The sequence below is a fragment of the Myotis brandtii genome, unplaced genomic scaffold (assembly GCF_000412655.1).
Source record: "Myotis brandtii unplaced genomic scaffold, ASM41265v1 scaffold521, whole genome shotgun sequence".
In the NCBI taxonomy this organism is placed as follows: domain Eukaryota; kingdom Metazoa; phylum Chordata; class Mammalia; order Chiroptera; family Vespertilionidae; genus Myotis; species Myotis brandtii.
In genome coordinates this window covers 2560995-2579616 of record NW_005369870.1, presented here as the reverse complement: position 1 = coordinate 2579616, position 18622 = coordinate 2560995, and the positions used below count along the sequence as shown (strand labels likewise).

Sequence of the window (18622 nt, the reverse complement as noted above, 5' to 3'; positions counted from 1 at the left end):
ATTGTTCTGAGAAGCAAGGTGCTCATTAGGGGACAGTTTTGTTGTGCAGAAGAATACTAATCCGGTAATACTTTTTAGGGGAAGTAGGTTTGCTTACAGGCGCATTAAACTCTAATGAATTTAGAATGAGAATTTAAAGTAAAAGGATAGCCTCGAAATATAAATGTGATAAAATGAAAGGGTGAAGTCAGGGAATAACGAAATCGGAGCAGATATAAACTCATCTGGATTTATTCCTTGCTTGTGAGGATGCCAGCGTCCTATCCCGAGTTGCCAAGGAAGGTGGAGTATTCAAAGCTGACCTGTCTTATAGGCTTCAGTCTTAAATTGATTCTTGATTTCTGTTCAATAGTTTGAAGTGTTTAGTTTAAGTGATGTTTGAACTTTGTGGTAGGATTCTAAAGAGACAGTTGATAATTGCATACTTTTAGCTTAATTTGGTCTGAACTTGAGTGGATTTCGTCCTTTCACTAACTAATACCACTTTCCCAAATCAGCTCCGTAAGGACTGGGCCCTAGACTATCTGGTTTATTGTTGTATCACTAACTCCTAGAATTTGGTAGGGTCTCAAAAATGACAAATAAAAATTTGTTAAATGACATATGTAATGTAATTTTCATTGTGCAACTTTTTAGCCAGTGTTTACTCTTCTGGAAAATTAGAATTTTCATATGTTCAGAATCTGAGAAAATGACAAATAAAAATTTGTTAAATGACATATGTAATTTTCATTGTGCAACTTTTTAGCCAGTGTTACTCTTCTGGAAAATTAGGATTTTCGTATGTTCAGAATCTGAGGTATGCTTAAGAGTACATAGTAATAATTCCTAATTTGCTCACTATATTATTGTACATGTTTGTGAGGATATAAAGGAATATGTTAACCGGGCAGAGTGGCACAGTTGGTTGAGCATCTTCCCAGACACCCACAAGGTTGTGGGTTTGATCCCTGGGAAGGGTGACACTGGATGCAATCAGTCGATGTTTCTCTCACAAATCTATGTTTCTCACTCTCTCTGCCCTGCCTCTTTTCTTAAAATCAATAAAAATATCCTGGGTGAGTATTTAAAAATAATAATAATATTTGAAACTACAAACATTATTTTTTGCTTTGCATATAGGTTGTCATCGGGACTCCCACATTTAAACAAAGAAAGGCAATTCTTCAGGTGATTACTTCTAAGATGCCCATCTCCAGTCAAGTCGATTTGAGTCTCCTTGCAGAAATGACAGTTGGCTATGTTGGCGCAGACCTGACCGCACTCTGTAGGGATGCTGCCCTACACGCTTTACATCACAGTGAGAAGGTAGGAAACTGATCTATGACCATGTATGTTAATTTTTTAAATTAAGATAAATTAATTTGGGGGATTAAAAAAAAAGTGGTAAGTACATTTTCTTGGGACTTTTGATACCTTCCACAGCTGCTTCTTACATATATTTTTACATCTGAAACATTTGAGAATATACTGTAGCAATGATGCCCCTATAGCCTTGAAAACGCAAGTGTATATTTCCTAAAAACAAGAATTTTAACCAAAGTATAGTGATCAAGATGAGGAAATTAACACTGACACCATACTTTTACTGAATCTATATAGGCTTTATCCAAATGTCACCATTTGTCTCACATTTCATATAGAGCAAAATTTAAAAGGAAAAGCGAAAATACTACTTTTAATCCAGGATTACACACTGCATTTAATTGTCATGATTTCTTAATCTTTTAAAATCTAACCATTTTTCAGTCTTTCTCTTATGACTTTAACTTTTTAAGAGTATAGGTCAGTTATTCTGTAAAATACTCCTCAGTTTGACTAATGTTTCTTTATAATTTGACTCAGGTTTTGCATTTTTGGCAGAAATATCATGATACTGTGTTCTCATTGAATCTATTAGGTAACTTTGATTTCTTGGGTAAGATGGTATCTCTGACATTTTTCCATTGCCATAATACTATTTCCCTTTCTTATTAATAAGTATAGGGAAAATAACCGTTTCTAACTCAGGAAAAGATTGGGCACCTGTAATTTTTTAAAAATTTGACTTTGACATTCAAATCTTTAATTCATGATTACCTTTCTTAAAATATTTAGAATATTAGCTTAAATGCAATAGTTTTTAACATTACAGATTGAGAAATCTGTTTACTTTGTATGTAATAAGTAATGCTGAATTTCTAAACCCCTTTAGAAAAAAGTTAATTTCAGCATACTGAAGATTTGGGGACAACGTTTATAAATCTCTGTTGTAATGGTAACATTTTCCTTTGATCTTATAAATTTGAAACCCAATTTAAACTATAAAAGGATGACTTACCCTAAAGGATCTCTTTACCTAGATAATTTATATCCTTCCTTATTTTCTTTTCATATACATTTACTCTTACACTGAAGGAGGGGAAGGAGTTATATGAACTTATGTCCTCATCTTCTGAGTTTGAGCCAAAACTGCTTGAAGATTTAATGACAAATCCCAGGTGTAAAGGTGTATTTTGCCTTTTGCGGGGATGAAGAGAAGATCAGGGCATGGGAAAGGAGATGTACATTTAGGATTCCTTTGCTTTGAAGTTCCAGGTTTGACCTTAAGCACCTTGGCTTAGGTGTGCCAGCCAGCCTCTGTCATCCTAGGGTGGAGCCCAGTGCTACTTGAGGAGGGGCCTGCCCAGGCATAGTTACCACAGGTGATGGCTGAGTTCATAAACAACCAGGGGAAGTGGAAGAAAGAAAGGCAAAAAGGGCCCTAACCGGTTTGGCTCAGTGGCAGAGCGTCAGCCTGCGGACTGAGGGGTCCCAGGTTTGATTCCGGTCAAGGGTATGTACCTTGGTTGCGGGCACATCCCCAGTGGGGGGTGTACAGGAGGCCCCTGATGGATGTTTCTCTCGCATCGATGTTTCTAACTGTCCCTCTCCCTTCCTCTCTGTAAAAAATCAATAAAATATATTTTTTTTTTAAAAAAAAAAGGAAGAAGGGACAGAGGCATCTGGAGAGGTACTGGCTCCATCTTTTCCTTCTTTCTCCCTCCAGGCAGCTGAGGGACTGGTACTGCCTCTGTCTGTGCCAGGGCAGACATGAGACACATTAAAGTTGTTCATGTTGAAGTTCTTACTAAAAGATGAGAAATACAGTTTAATACATGCACATATGCATACAGAGGGAAAAGAATTTTATCTGCCTGAAAGGATTATGAGAAGCAAGTGAAATGATGTAGGTGTTACCTAAACATTAATTAGTACTCAGGTACCCAGCATCTAACACTGCCAATCAGTTAAAAATTATTTAATAGTGTTCTTTTTAAGAAATTAAACAAGATAAAAAATTGTAAAGAAAGTAAAGATTGCCTAAAATCTTTCCCAGAGATTATAAATATTGACATATTTTAAGGAATGCTGTTCAGAATTGCTCTATACATATATATTAATTTACATAATCTTACATAAATGGGATAAAATAGTTATTGAAAATGGGAATTTTTGGACAAGTAAATGTTTAGAATTTGATAGAAGAGGGCAAATACTTTTAAAAAATACAGATATTACAAATAGAAATATGAGTTTTTAACTCTAACAAAAAACTTGCTTCACTAGAATGATTAAGGAAATTGCTCTTCGAAATATAATCTTAGAGTAAATATGGACTTTCTTAGGATAACATAAAACCTAATAGCCAAAAATGAAATGATAGAGAAACAGTCCAGGAGAAAATAGGTAATAAGGTATGAACAGGATTACAAACGGCCAAGAAACATGAAAAATTCTCTTTAAAGATTAGTCTCTTTCAGTTCTTAACTTTCTATTTTGAAATAAATAAAATTTTAGGGAAAGTTGCAAGACAGGTAACTTCTGCTACATCTTTTATCCAAATCCACCAGTTTTTAACATTTTGCCTAATTAGCTTTATCATTTTCTCTCTCTTTGTATGTATTTTTTTCTGAATCATTTGAGGTTGGGTTGCATACATCATAACCATTATCTCTTAATATTTGAACAGACTTACTGTCTGTTTCCTGACAACAAAAGTATTTTCATACATGACTATAGTATGGTTAAATATAGTCATTATATTCTGGAAATTTAATATTGATACAAAATGTTATCAATTCTACAGTCCACATGCTGATTTTGGTAATGGTTTCAATATTTTTAGCATTTTTTTTCTTCAGTAGAGAATTTTGTTCAGAATAATATATTACACTTAGTTTTTACTTACTTTTATTCTTGAACTCCTCCATGGCCTTTTATTTTGTGAGTGAGATATTTGACATTGACATTTTTTAAGGATGCGGGTCAGTGATGTTACAGAATGTCTCTCAGCTTGGGTTTGCCTAATGTTGCTTCATAGATTCAGGTTATGCATGCCTGCTGGGAATGCTACCTTACGTCATAGTGTGTCCTTCTTAGGGTAGCGGAAGATTCCCACCATCCCTCATTGGTGATGCCACTAAGTAGTGACTGATGTGATCATCCAGTCCAGGTTCTGTCCAGTTCTCACTATATAGCTGCTATATTTCCCTTTGCAACTAACACATCGATGAGGAGACCCTTTGAGATCATGCAGATATCCTGCTCTTCATCAGACTTTCCCTCCCCTAGATTAGACTCCGTTCTTGCTCAAAGAAGCCTTTACTGTGATGGTTCCAAAAAGTGATTTTCTAGTTAAATTTAATTAGCACAATTCTGAGTCTCATTTCCTCTGTCACATTGGGAGAAATTTACAAGTTTGGTAATGTCCAGTGCCGGAGAGGTATGGGGAGAACAGCAGCTAAGTATTCATTGGTGCAGCTTTGAGGACAGTCTGGTAATAGCTGTCACAACTATAAATGTACACATACTCTTAAACCCTGTCGTTGTGCTTTGAGGAAATTACAGAAAATACTTGATATGTAGAAGTGAGGTAGAAAAAAAGGAGTGAGGTAGAGTTCTGTTAGTTGACATGAAAAGATTTCTAAGTTTTAAAAAAAGTACAAATATGTGTGGTGTGGTCTCCCATTTGTGTTATCTGTTTGAAAGGATATACTTATTATTATAAAACCTACTAGGAATACACAGGAAGCTTGACATCCTCAGGGATGATTGGTTGGGGGGAGAGGTTCTAGTTTTTTTTGTACCGTATATATAAATTTCATTATAAAATTCAAAAGAAGATAAAAAACGTAATTATTCCAAAAATCTCACCTCACTTTTAGTTTGATTGTGCTTTTTTTGAGTGCTTTTCTTCAGAACCAGGACAGTCCGATGATTGATGAAACAGACTTCCTTGAAGCTTTTAAAAAGATTCAACCTTCATCATTTCGAAGTGTCATTGGACTGATGGACATCAAGCCTGTTAGCTGGGAAGAGATTGGTGGCCTTGAAGATGTAAAACTGAAGTTAAAACAGGTGAGATGGCGAATCTGCTGAAGCCAGTAGAATATTACAGCTTACATGTAATGTCTTTATGATGAAAACATGCTATGCCGAAACGGCTCTTGCCACCATCACTATTTTGATCCTCACATTTAAATCCAGTGATCACTTATCAGTCCTTATTTAACTGGACTTGTATAGACATCAAATAGTATGCTTCATATTTTGCTACCTCATCCTCTTATTGTTTTTTTCTTTAAAGAGTTTATAATCTAGAACAGGGGTCAGCAAACTTTTTCTGTAAAGGACCAGATAGTAAATATTGTGGGCCATATAGTCTGTTGCAACCACTCAACTGCCGTCATAGCACAAAAGCAGCCACAGGCAATGCATAATGAGTACTTGTGTTCTGTCAAAACTTTATTTATGGACACTGAAATTATACAATTTTCACATCATAAAATATTCTTTTGATTTATTTTCCAAGCATTAAAAAATATAAAAATGATTTAGTTCGTGGGCTGTACAAATACATAGGTGGTGGGCCTCACTTTGCCCAGGGACTGGTAAAAACACAACATTATAGTAAACAATCAGTATGGCCTGGAGGGCTACTTGATCTGGTTCTCACAGTGGATGTGTTGAGGGTCACAGCTCTCCAGACCCTCTTGCCTGCATTGCAGGTTCAGAAATGGATTTTGCCAGTTTACCTTCTGGTGATCCTGCCGTAAGGAACTAGGTTTCTCTACACATACAAAGCCTGACTTACCAGTATAAGTATCCATTATCACTTATCTTAACTAGGAGCTATGGATCTACAGAGTCCATGGATAAACACATTTGTAATATGCCCCACTTTTTGATCATCATTGTCAATCTTCACAAAACATGTGAGAGATCAGCCATTCCTTCCTGTTGAAAACTCTTCAGCTTTGAGATGTTAAGCTCTCCTGCCTTCCTGAGCACTCCTTTCCCGTACCTTCAATGTCAGTGCTCCAAGCTCCCGAGGGTCCTCTTTTTGCATTCTGTGAGTGAGTTTGTGATCTCGATGTCCAAAGCTCCAACTGTCCCCTGAAAACTGCTAACTCAAAAATCTTTATATCCTGCAGACGGTTATTTTGATTATCAGAAGTACTTAGCTGCCTGCCTACCAGATAACTTCCAGGGATCTCAAATGTAGCTTGTTCAAAGTTCAGCTCATCAATTCCACCTCCACACCTGAATTTCCTACCTCAGTGAAGACAGCCAGCCACCCCATCCCCAAGTCAGACACCTGTCTTCTAAATGGTCATGTCATACATGCACATACCTCCCCTCTGGATTTAGAGCTTAGTCCCTGTGTAAAATGCAGTTACATTTTATGTTTTAAATCCATCCCTTCCCCACCATCTCCACTTCCTGTGACACATCCAGCCTTGTTATTTTTGTAGTCTGAATCAATGCAGGAGAATTTTAATTGGTTTCCCTGCCTCTAGTTTCATTTCCTTCCAGTCCCTTGTCATTACTGCTTCCTCAGTGTTGCCTAAAACTTTTAAGGCCCATGGTGATCTGACTCCTCCTTCCATGTCAACTCTATTGCTCCTTGCTTCTCCCATCCTCCCCTCTCTTCCTGCTTACTGTTGGCGAGATGAATTAGTTGGTTTCGTGTCTCTCTGTATGTACTGTTTCTTCTCCATGACCTTCTCTGGCCTGGTTGTTAGTTTACAAGCCTGTCTCCCCAGCTGAAATATGAGGCCTAGGTACAGAGGTCTTGTCTTATATATCAGTAGTTAAAATCTATCAGTAGTTAAAAGCTTCTGCCCTTGGTCTGCACTGCCTAGGGTCAGTCTCAGTTCCGCCTCATTAGCAATCAGCTCTGAGAAAGTTACTTAACTTTTCTAAGCCTGGGTTTCAACATCTGTAAAATTATGATGATAAAACTATCTACCTAAAGGGTAGTGAACCTTTATTTACTCTCCAGTTAACATTTATTGAGTGCCTACTTTGTGAAGGTGTCATTCTAGGTGCTGGGAATTTAGAGGTGAAATTGGCTTATAATGTAGCAGGAGCAGAATGACAAACCAAACATGGAAAAATAATAACTCAAGATAGTGCATGAATAAGTGCTCCAAAAGGAAAGGAGGGCAATAGCATAGAATGACTAGGAGGAGGAGGGTCTGCTTTAACTCTGGTGGTCAAGGAAGACCTCTCCAAGGAAAGGACATTTGAGCTGAGACCTGAATGATGAGGGGTGTCCACACAAAGACCTGAGGGAGAGTACAGGCAGAGAGAATAACAGGCTAAGGCCCTGGGGTGGGAATGAACTGGGTGTTAGGGTGATAGTCAGGTTATGTAAGGCCTTGTAAGCAGTGGTAGGTAAGGAGTTTGGATCAGAATGTATTCTAATTCTGATGGCAAGTCGTTGAAGGACTTTAAGAAGGCAGTGATGTGACCTGACTTAGGTTATAAGATCCCCAGCTGCTGAGTACGGGTACCTGAGAATTGTTGAAGGAATAGATGCATTTACTGAATTATGTGATGTTTTATTGTTACACTAAAATGACTGTCTCTTTTTGTATACTTAGAGCATCGAATGGCCTCTGAAACACCCTCGTGAATTTGTTAGGATGGGCCTGACACAGCCCAAGGGAGTTCTCCTGTGCGGTCCCCCTGGGTGTGCTAAGACCACCCTCGTGAGGGCCCTGGCCACCAGCTGTCATTGCTCCTTTGTTTCAGTGAGCGGAGCTGATCTCTTTTCACCTTTCGTTGGAGATTCAGAAAAACTCTTGTCTCAGGTTTGTTGGTTTATTTTCTCCACGTAGTTAAGTTTACTTTTGAATTTTCATTTCATGCCTTAAGGATAAACCTTTTTAAAAATGTAACAGGCTTTTTATTCATTACTAGAGGCCTGATGCACGAAATTCGTGCAAGGAGCTCGGCCCTCGCAGCCCTGGCTTTGTCCAGAAGGTCGATAGCTGTCTAGTCTAATTAGCATATTACGCTTTTATTATTATAATTTAGAAAAGTTATGTATTTGTTTATAGAAAATTTAGAAAATATAGAAAAATATAAATAAGAAATACTTCATAACCCCTCCACCTACATTAATATTTTAGTGAATTTCTTTTGTCTTTTTATTTGCTTGGGCAGGAGATATATGTGTATCTTTATTGTGATTTTTTTTAATGTAACATCACTTTTAAAATTCCATAATATTAAAAATTATTTGAAAACATGATTTTTAACCCTTACATAATATTCATTTATTTATTTGTTCCCCAATTTTTAGGCATTTAGAATCTTTCTCTTCTTTTTACATTGTAAAAATAGTAATGTAGAAAACACATTCATCTAGGTAAGGCATCATATATAGCTTTTTAATATTTTTATTTTCCTAACAAAAGGTATTTCGACAAGCAAGAGCAAACACTCCAGCAATTGTGTTTTTGGATGAAATTGATTCAATTTTGGGTTCTCGATCAGTCAGCCAAACAGGATGTAATGTTCAAGAGAGTGTTCTTTCTGTTCTTCTGAATGAATTGGATGGTGTTGGACTGAAAACTATCGAGAGAAGAGGAAGTAAATCAGATCAACAGGGGAAATACAAGGAGCTGAAAAAAAATGAAGAGGTATTTATTAGCCAGATTCCACCAAAACTTCAGGCCCACATTAAACAGACCTACACTAGCTTGTCCTGAGCTGGCTTCATCTCAGAGGCGGAATTATATTCCTTCCATTAGGCTCTGTTAGGATATTTACAAAGCTGGTAAACTTGTGTTTTGGCTGGCAAAGGTGAGGTAAATTTGATAACAGCTATATATGAATGTGAATTTTATTTATTCTAAGATTTAGAAATATAACTTTACATATTGCTAATGGAGAAGGGATTTTCTTTTTATATATCTATATATATCCTAATGACTGAGTGTCAATCTCTTTCTAAATTTATTTTTTGTTAAAGCGGATTTTTTCCCCCAATAATTGTAGTAATTGAAAACTTTGTTTCCTTGAGGAAGGGGTTTCCTTGGTTATAATGAAGTTAAAATGACCTTTCTCCCTTCCGAGTCTTCCCCAGATAGAGGTTGATGTAATAAATTATCAAATAATCCCTGACAGATAATTTTTCTTGTCTTTTATTCTTTTCTTGTTATTACTTATTTTCCATTTTTAAAACTGTCCCGTAGAAAGAGAGTCACTTATAGCTCCTTAGGCCATATGCCACATGAAATGTTCTCATCAGATTTCATAGTGCATGAATTATTGTATAGCGTCTGATAGGTGTGTTTATCCAGCCTCAGCTAAAATACTTGCAAATATAGGGAACTCACTGCTTTGAGAGAACACATTAGTGTTGAACTACTCTGATTATTCAGTTCAACACATCATTTTACATGCTTAGTGTGTAAGGCCACGGCCTGGCTGCTTTTAGGTATTTCTTATTTGTATCCAGGATTTATATACTTGCAGCTTATAAGGGTGGTCATATTTCTGCCTCTGGAAAGAAAATTAAAAAGTAAAGTAAGTCTCCCTCTGTAAGGATGAGAGCCACAGCCTTTTCATAACCACACATCTCCATGTGTTTGTCATATGCATCTGTCTTTTTAAGTCATCTATTTAAATGTAAACATTCGCTGATGCTCAGGTGCCCTCAGATACCAGGTAGATGTTTTCTGCTATGAAGTAAGACTTTTCATGGAGAGATGTTCCCTCATGGTTGGCCACCCCCTTCCTCATGTGTACAAGTAGCTCTTGGATCAATCATTTGTTTCTGGGGTACCTTGATAACGAGAAGCTAGTCTGGATAGGAGGTATAAGCATCCCAGTCCCAAGAAAAAGATACCCCTATTTAAAAACAAATGATCCTCTGATTTGTAATTTTAAAAAAATACATTGAATAATTAACTTTATTTTGTGTTGTGTTTCTTCAGGTAGAGTTTGAAGAAGTTTTTAATCGAAATGTCATGATTGTTGCAGCAACAAATAGACCTGATGTGTTAGATGATGCCTTGTTACGGCCTGGAAGAATAGATAAGATTATTTATATTCCACCTCCAGATGAAAAGGTAATCATTGTACACACTTGCTCTGTGTGAACATTCTTAACACACATCAGTGTCTGAACTCTGAGGAGACTGGCAGAATTGAATCCCAAACAGGATATGGGTGTACATGGTATGTGTTGTACACTGGATTCTGCATTCTTCTTGCCTTTCAATCTGCTTTTTCTGGGTATTCCGGCGCTATTTTCAGAGAAACATAAACCTAAAAGTAAGGTAGTTACTTCAGTGAGTTTGGTGAGTCTACTCATCATTATTTTTCAACTAGAAAGGAGGGACTGTAAAGTGTTACAAGGATTTTGGAGCTTATATGGGTCAGCATCCTTGTTTTACATGGAGAAATCTGAGATTCTGAGATTCCATAATGTATTCACAGCCAAAGAATGAGTGAATTCGTTGCACTTAACATCCAGGGCCATTGGCAGGGAGTGGTGAAAGACACGGAGAAAGAATTTTTTCTCTTCCTTGGGCCTTTATCAAGTTTTGAAGGGATGAAAAAATTTTTAAAAATTTTTAATGTCTTATGTTTTTAAGTTGTGTCTGACAGTTCATGTGTTTACTTTTAAACATGTCTGATGGCACTGTTTATACCCAAAAGAGAGATTCATCGTGCCTCTTAAAGAGATATATCTATGGTTGGCTATTTTAAAAGTCAACTATAAAAATACTAAAATTTTATCATGATGTCATTATTTTTACCATTGTCATATGAGCCATTGATGAGTTAATCTTTCTTACCTCTTCAGAAGTGATTCTTATTGTTTAATTCAAATATATATATATATATATATATACACACACACACACACACACACATATATATATATTTGATAGGAAACTATAACTTGAAATGTTTTAATATAGCATCTATCAAACATAAATGTTATAAGGTTACAAACATATTATATTTTGTTCCAGGGCAGGCTTTCTATTTTGAAAGTCTGTACAAAAAACATGCCAGTGGGACCTGATGTTTCTTTAGAAAATTTAGCAGCAGAAACCTGTTTTTTCTCTGGAGCTGATCTTAGAAACCTCTGCAAAGAAGTAAGTTAATTGGTGGAGAAATCTATGGTTCAGAAAATGTCTTCCTTGATCTTCATTCACTCGGTATTTACTGAAAGACGTCTATGTGGCAGGCACTGGGCAGGGTGAAACAGACAGATGCAGCCCCATCCTATAGAGTTGATGGGCTGATGGGGAGTGTGCAGAGAGGCAAGTCATAATACTAATTGGCGATTGGAAATATGTAGTGAGTTGGGGGAATTTAAGGTGCTTTGGAAACATCTAGGAAGAACACCAACCCAGATTGGGTGTCATAGAAGGCTTTCTGAGAGAGGGTATGTGTAAACTGAAATTGGGAGGATGATGAGGGAGTAGCAGGCTAAAGGAGGGAAGAGCAGCGTTTGAGGCAGAGGGAATAAAATATGCAGACAATTGGAGATAAGTAATGACGTTATTGAAGAGGTGGACAGTGGCTAGATCACTCAGGTCATTATAAGACACGTTAAGGCATTTAGACTTTATTTTAGGGCAAAAGAAGCCATTGTCCAGTTTTCCCTTCCCATGAATTTTTGTTAATGATTTTTTTATTAATATTTTTATTGTTCAATTACAGTTTACATTCAATATTATTTTGTATTAGTTCCAAGTTAGACGATTATACTTTACAAAGTGGTCTTTTCGATATTTTCAAGGCACACCTGGCACCATACATAGTTATTATAATATTAACTGTATTCCTTGTGCTGTACTTTACATCCTTATGACTGATTTGTAACTCCCAATTTGTTCTGCTCAATCCCTTCACCTTTTTCACCCAGTGCCCCAAACCCACTCCCCTCGGGCAACCCCCAGCATGTTCTGTGTATCTATGAGTCTATTTCAATTTTGTTTGTTCATTTATTTTCTTCTTTAGATTCTGTATATAGTGCAATCATATGGTATTTAATCTTTCTCTGTCTGACTTATTTCACTTAATACCCACTAGGTCCATCCATGTTGTCACAAATGGTAGGATTTCTTTTTTTATTATTTATTGTTGAGTAATATCCCATTCTATGTGTGCACTGTAGCTTTTTTATCTACTTGTTCTCTGGATGGGCATTTGAATTGTTCCATACCTTGGCTACCTATATATATAAAAGGCCAATATGCTAAGTGTCTGACTGTCTGACCAGTCACTATGACACACACTGACCACCAGGGGGCAGACACTCAATGCAGGAGCTGCCGTGACGCGCACTGTCCATTTACAGAGAAATGGCACCGTGGACCTGGCGCCCACAAAGCAACACTCGGCTCCCCCCAAGTGGGACACAGGCCCCGCCACCACCCTGGAGTGACAGCCCACCAAATCGCAGCTGACGCTACCGAGACCCCATGGCACAAAATGTGGCCCACAGCCCAGCCCAGCCTGGAAATGGTGGCTGTGGGTGCCGGGTAATGACATCATGTAGCAACGCCCGGCTTCCTCTCCCTAGTGACTAGCCTCCTTGGAGTTTCTTCAGCCCAGAAACATGACACTTGATAGCCAGGTGGAATCATTTTACAGTTTAACCAAGTGTCTGTGAAGCGTTTTCCCGTGCCTCATCTCATTTGATCCTCACAGAAGTCCTGGAGTAGGTAGATAGGAGACTCAGTAGAATCCTATTTTCTTTTCATTAGCCGGAAAACAGAGATTTAGAAGCTTGACCCCACTGAAAAGAAGTAAGAAATGGTGGAACTTAAAAATGACTTCAGGTTTTCTCACTGTGCAGAATATAGTCAAACACTGCTACAGTTAAATATTTTACCCTTTGTTCTCTCTGCGTGATCTGCAATAATAATCTGCTTCATGTTGATATTTACTGCTGTGTTGCTGACAATTACCTGAAAGAGAAGTTGGGGTGCTTCACTGGGCTGGAAAAGGTTTAGCTAAATCAGAAAGCAGGTCTAATTAAACAAGTTTCTTCTATATAGACCATATATAAAAGGCTAAGTTGACTCGCGCATGCACGATATGTATAAAGCTCTTGCTGGTGCCAGTTGCATGCATGTGTTTCGATCTGTCATTGTCGATCGTGAATTTGGTTGACACTTCTATTATAGAGCAAGAGCGAATAGTGATATTAAAATATTTCTTCTAATTAATTTCCTTTCAATATGCACAAATTCGTACACCGGGCCACTATTTATTAGTTATAAATAATGCTACAAGGGACATAGGGGTGCATATATTCTTTCCATAAACTTCTATAGAATATAACATTCAGAAGGATGCACAGATCATAAGTATACAGTTCATTGAATTAACATAAAGTGAACACACTTGTATATATCCACCACTCGGGTTAAGAAAGAATATTAGCAACTTCCCAGAAGCCTTTCTTGGGCCTTCCCACTCTCTATCCCTAAGGAAAGCACTCCTGAACATTCAGGTTACTGCTATTTTGCTATTATGAAATATGCTGCTATGAACAATCTTGAATATGTCTATTGGTATACATGTGTATATATGTGTGTTTCATGTATGTATATATCTATAAAGAGAATTGTTGGGTCATAAAGTATGTATTTGATCTGTTCCTTTATGGTCAGTGCTGTGTCCTGTTTAGAAACTCCTAGTCTGGGGTCAAGAAGATAGTCTTTCATCTTTAAATATGTAAATGGGCTCATAATGTATATATTATTCTGCAATTTGCTTTTTCTTTTTTTCCTATTTAAGGCCAGAGTTTAATGTAGAAGAAAAGTTCTAAGAGGACTTTCAATCATTAACTTTTTAGCTTAATGTTCTTATTGTCATGGATACTGGAATTCTATGAAATATGACTGAGATTTTTGCATTCAGAATTTATATATTACAAAACAGAAATGGAGCAACTTATCTCTTATTGTCTCTTATAGGCTGCCTTGCTGGCTCTGCAAGAAGATGGACTAGAAGCAACCACAGTGAAACAGGAGCACTTTCTAAAAACCATAAAACTTATTTCAGAAACAAGGATTTTCTAACTTAGAGGATATTTAAAAATTACATGCCTGCTCAAGTATCAATTAAAATGTGAACTTGCACTATAGTTTGCAAATTCACTTTTAGGGTTTGTATATATGGTATTTCCTGTAAATAAAAAAATCGAACAATCTTGTGCCTGATAAGCCAAGATTCATCTTAGTTCTAAAAGGTATATTAAAATACCATAATTTAGAAAGAAAGTATATATATTACGTTGATTTTGTAGTGGGGTGGTTGTTTTTGTTTGGTTTTGGTTGATTGCTTTTTCAACTTTATTTTGAAATAATTTCATACTTATAGAAAAGTTGCAAGAATAGCACAAACAACTCATATATTCTTAACCCATATTCACCATTTTTTTAACATTTTGCTATATGCTGAACAGACATACCTCATTTTTATTGCGCCTTGCTTTATTACGCTCCCAAGATGTTGCATTTTTTACAAATTGAAGGCAAGACCCTCCACCAGCAAAAAGATTACAACTCGTTTTATTGTGATACTTTATTGCAGTGGTCTGGAACCGAATCTGAAGTATATCTGAGGTATGCCTGTGTTTAAGAATAGGTATTATACCTAATGCCCCTTCATCCCCTTAATACTTCAGTGCATATTTCTTACAAATAAGGTATTTTCTTATATGACCACAGTGCACTTATCAAATTCAGGAAATTGAACATTGATACAATATATTAATCTATTGACCCATGATTTTCCTCCATTGTGCCAGTAGTCATACAGGATCCAGTCTAGGACCCTATGCTCCACTTAGTCATCCTGTCTCTTTACTCTTTTTTTTTTCTTTTATTATATATTCTATTGATTTCAGAGATGGAGAGGGTCAGAGAGATAGAAACATCAATGATGAGAGAATCATTGATCGGCTGCCTCCTCCACACCCCTACTGGGGATGGAGCCTGCAACCCAGGCATGTGCCCTGACCAGGAATCGAACCAGCCACCTCCTGCTTCACAGGTAGATGCTCAACCATTGAGCCACGTCGGCGGGGCTGTCTCTTTACTCTTTAGCCTCTTTTAATCTGAAACAGTTCCTCAGTCTTTTTTGACCTTGGCATTTTTTGAAGAGTACAAATTGTTTTATAGAACAACTAGAGGCCTGGTGCACAAAAATTTGTGCGGGGGGGGGGGCCCTCAGCCCGGCCTGTGCCCTCTCGCAGTCTGGGACCCCTTGGGGGATGACCACCTGCTGGTTTGGGCCCATTCCCCAGGGGATTGGGCCTAATCTGGCAATCAGACATCCCTCTGGCAGCCAGGGAGCCCTTGGGGGATATCCATTTGCCAGCGGGGAGCAAGCCTAAGCTGCAGTCAGACATCCTTAGCGCTGCTGAGGAGGCAGGAGAGGCTCCCACCACCACCGCTGTACTGGCAGCCATCAGCCTGGCTTGTGGCTGAGCAGAGCTCCCCATGTGGGAGCACCCTGACCACCAGAGGGCAGCTCCTGCATTGAGCGTCTGCCCCCTGGTGGTCAGTGTGTGTCATAGTGACCAGTCATTCCCAGTCTTTCTGCTGTTGGGGTCAGTTTGCATATTACCCTTTTACTATATAGGATAGAGGCCTGGTGCATGGGTGGGGGCCGGCTGGTTTGCCCTGAAGGATGGGGGTCCCCACTGGGGTGCCTAGCCAGCCTGGGTGAGGGGCTGATGGCTGTTTTCAGGCTGGCCACACCACCTTTAGGGTGGGGGGTCCCCACGGGGGTGCCTGGCCAGTCTGGGTGAAGGGTTGAGGGCCGTTTTCAGGCTGGCCAAGCCTCCCCAGCAACAGAAGCTCCCAGCCTCTCCTTTTTTTCTTTTTTTTCTGGGATTTATTTACCTTCTATAATTGAAACTTTGTTGCCTAAGAGGAGCTTAGAGCCTGCCAGGGCAGGTGGGAGGGAAAGCCTCCTGCGCTCCAGCTCTGTGGCCACGGCCACTGAAAGCAGGTATCTGGGGTTTGTTTAGCTTCTATAATTGAAACTTTGTTGCTTTCGGAGCTCAGAGCCGGGCCGCGGCAGGCGGGGAACCTTGGCTTCCTCCATCCCTGGAGCAAGCAAGCCTCCTGCTCGTTCCAGCTCCGTGGCTGCCATCCGCCATCTTTGTTGGCAGTTAATTTGCATATCTCGATTAGCCAATGGGAGGCGTAGTGAAGGTATGGTCAATTACCATGTTTGTCTATTATTAGGTAAGAAGATGCTTCCTGATCTGTGTTTGTCTGATATGGCACCATGATAGATTCAGGCTCTGCCTTACCAGTGAGCAGTATGTAAGTGCTGTGTCCTTAGAGATCACATTAATTTTGACCACTTGTTTATGGAATTATTGAGTTTCTCCACTGTATAGCTACTATTTTTCCTTTTATAAGTATTTTTAAGGAGGTAGATTATGTATACATCTTTATTTTCCATTATTATGAAAGCAATTAGAATGCTAGAAAATACAGATGAACACAAAGAAAACACTTGAGTATTTAACCTTCCAGTTCCTTATGGACGCATAGATAAGACATGGTTTACTATGTAACTTGTTTTTCTCATCTAACAATATCAGGTAAGCATCTCACTGAGCCTTTCTTCACTCACAAGTATACGCAAATGAGACAGGCATGGCAGCTGGGAGCATGGGTCTCAGACAAATCATGCAGGAAGTTACAACCAAAAGGAACTAAGGGTCTGATCAGAGCGTAGTGCATGAAATATATGAAGTCATAAATGTTAAGTTGGAAAATTTTCTATTTCTGATTGAAGCCAGGACACATTGATTAAGCCAAACCTCACTATTTGGGGAATAATTATTTATAGGCATATAATTCATCTAAGTTATTCTAACAACCTGACCCCTCACTTTTGAGTAGTAGGGGAAATACCTAGAAAACTTAGAATTCTGACAGCTTTCATTCATATTCTCCATCCGTATTGGTTTTATAGGACAAGGCAGCATTGAGCCTTTGCCATCCCTGGTTGGAACCCCTCCCTCAGGCTCTAGCTGGAGGCCCCCCCCCCTTTTTTTTTTCTAGAAAAAGTTCCTAGTGTCAGTCTGGAAGTCTGGTACCCATACTTTGGTTAGAAGCTGAATTTTGATGTGAAAATGTCTCATCAGAACTTCGGAAGCCCCCTGAGGACAAAAGCCATGTGTTTTCTCTCATTAAAATACTCAATAAATGATGATGTCAGATCAAGGATTTCTTTGACTCCGTTCCCCCCCCACACACACACACACCCCAAGTTTGTTGGGATAATATTGGTTAGTAACATAAATTTCAGGTGTACACCTTTATAAAACATCTGTATTGTGTGCTCACCACAGAAGCCCAGTCTCCTTCTGTCACCATATATTTACCCTCTCATCCTCCCCCACCTCACTTCCCCTTTGGTAACCACCACCAATCTGTCGGCTTTGACTCCGTTTTAATCTGATTTGAGGATGGCTCTGGACAGCTTCCAAGAGTTGTTCTTAATAGTGGTGAGAAAATTAAAATACTTCAGTTTCTAAGCACCTGGGAAGTATAGTTTTCCCTGTGCATTGAGTGGAAACTCCTTTCTGAGCCACATCAATAACCTTAGACAAAGGTATACCCCCAGACCTCCCAAAGTTGAGCAAATCCAGTAATTGCTAAACCTGGTAATTAGGTACCCACTGAAGGGTAGGCAGAATTAATTTTAGCAAAAAGTATTTAATAAAATAATATTTTCATTACAAAGCCTGAGCTGGGCTGACTAAAATCTAATTCCTGGTGTGTGGGAACCAAGCAGTATCGCTCCACACATCCCTGAAAACCTGGGTTGCAGCAGCTAGAGAAGGTGCTAGAAGTTTCTGGTGGGGAAGGGAAGCTCCCCCGAGGGATTATGGGCTTTGGGGCAGCCACAGAGGATGAAGTGTCCTGAGTGGGTTCCTTTGGGGTTTGAAAGGTGAGAACTGTGCCTGGTAGTCATCCTGGGGAAGACCAAATTCCATACTGACCTTGCATCTCCCACAAGTTCATCAACCTGGGCATTCACTGAAGGGGAAATGTGGCTTGCTGGGTGTAATTCTAATTTCGCTGCCTCTGGCTCTGCAGCTCCTTTTCCGGACCCCTTTTTAGGGCGCTGGTTTTCACCCAGGCCCTGGCCAGCAGCGATCCCCCTGTTCTCAGTTCCACCCGCTTCCACACCCTGAGTTCCCGGAGCGCCAACGCCCAGCCAGGGCGGGTAATAATCGCAGCGAACGGCAGGGGGCGCCCGCATTCGGCTGCACAGGGTCTGCGCGCGCGGCGTCCTGCGG

At 39.0% G+C, this 18622-nt stretch overlaps 2 protein-coding genes across 2 annotated transcripts in view; both read left to right on the top strand.

Annotated features, from left to right (window-relative positions):
• SPATA5L1 (spermatogenesis associated 5-like 1) overlaps positions 1-14561 on the top strand; it is a 16186-nt gene extending 1625 nt beyond the window's left edge. The window contains exons 2-8 of the mRNA XM_005877571.2: positions 1123-1308; positions 5221-5379; positions 7911-8120; positions 8730-8954; positions 10254-10388; positions 11301-11426; positions 14265-14561. Coding sequence (XP_005877633.1) covers positions 1123-1308; positions 5221-5379; positions 7911-8120; positions 8730-8954; positions 10254-10388; positions 11301-11426; positions 14265-14369 — 1146 coding nt within the window. The 3' untranslated portion in view covers positions 14370-14561. The remainder of the gene's footprint in view (positions 1-1122; positions 1309-5220; positions 5380-7910; positions 8121-8729; positions 8955-10253; positions 10389-11300; positions 11427-14264) is intronic.
• A 1924-nt stretch (positions 14562-16485) lies between these two features.
• Positions 16486-18622, top strand: part of LOC102251161 (chromosome unknown open reading frame, human C15orf48) — a 5309-nt gene continuing 3172 nt past the window's right edge. The window contains exon 1 of the mRNA XM_005877518.2: positions 16486-16628. Coding sequence (XP_005877580.1) covers positions 16591-16628 — 38 coding nt within the window. The 5' untranslated portion in view covers positions 16486-16590. The remainder of the gene's footprint in view (positions 16629-18622) is intronic.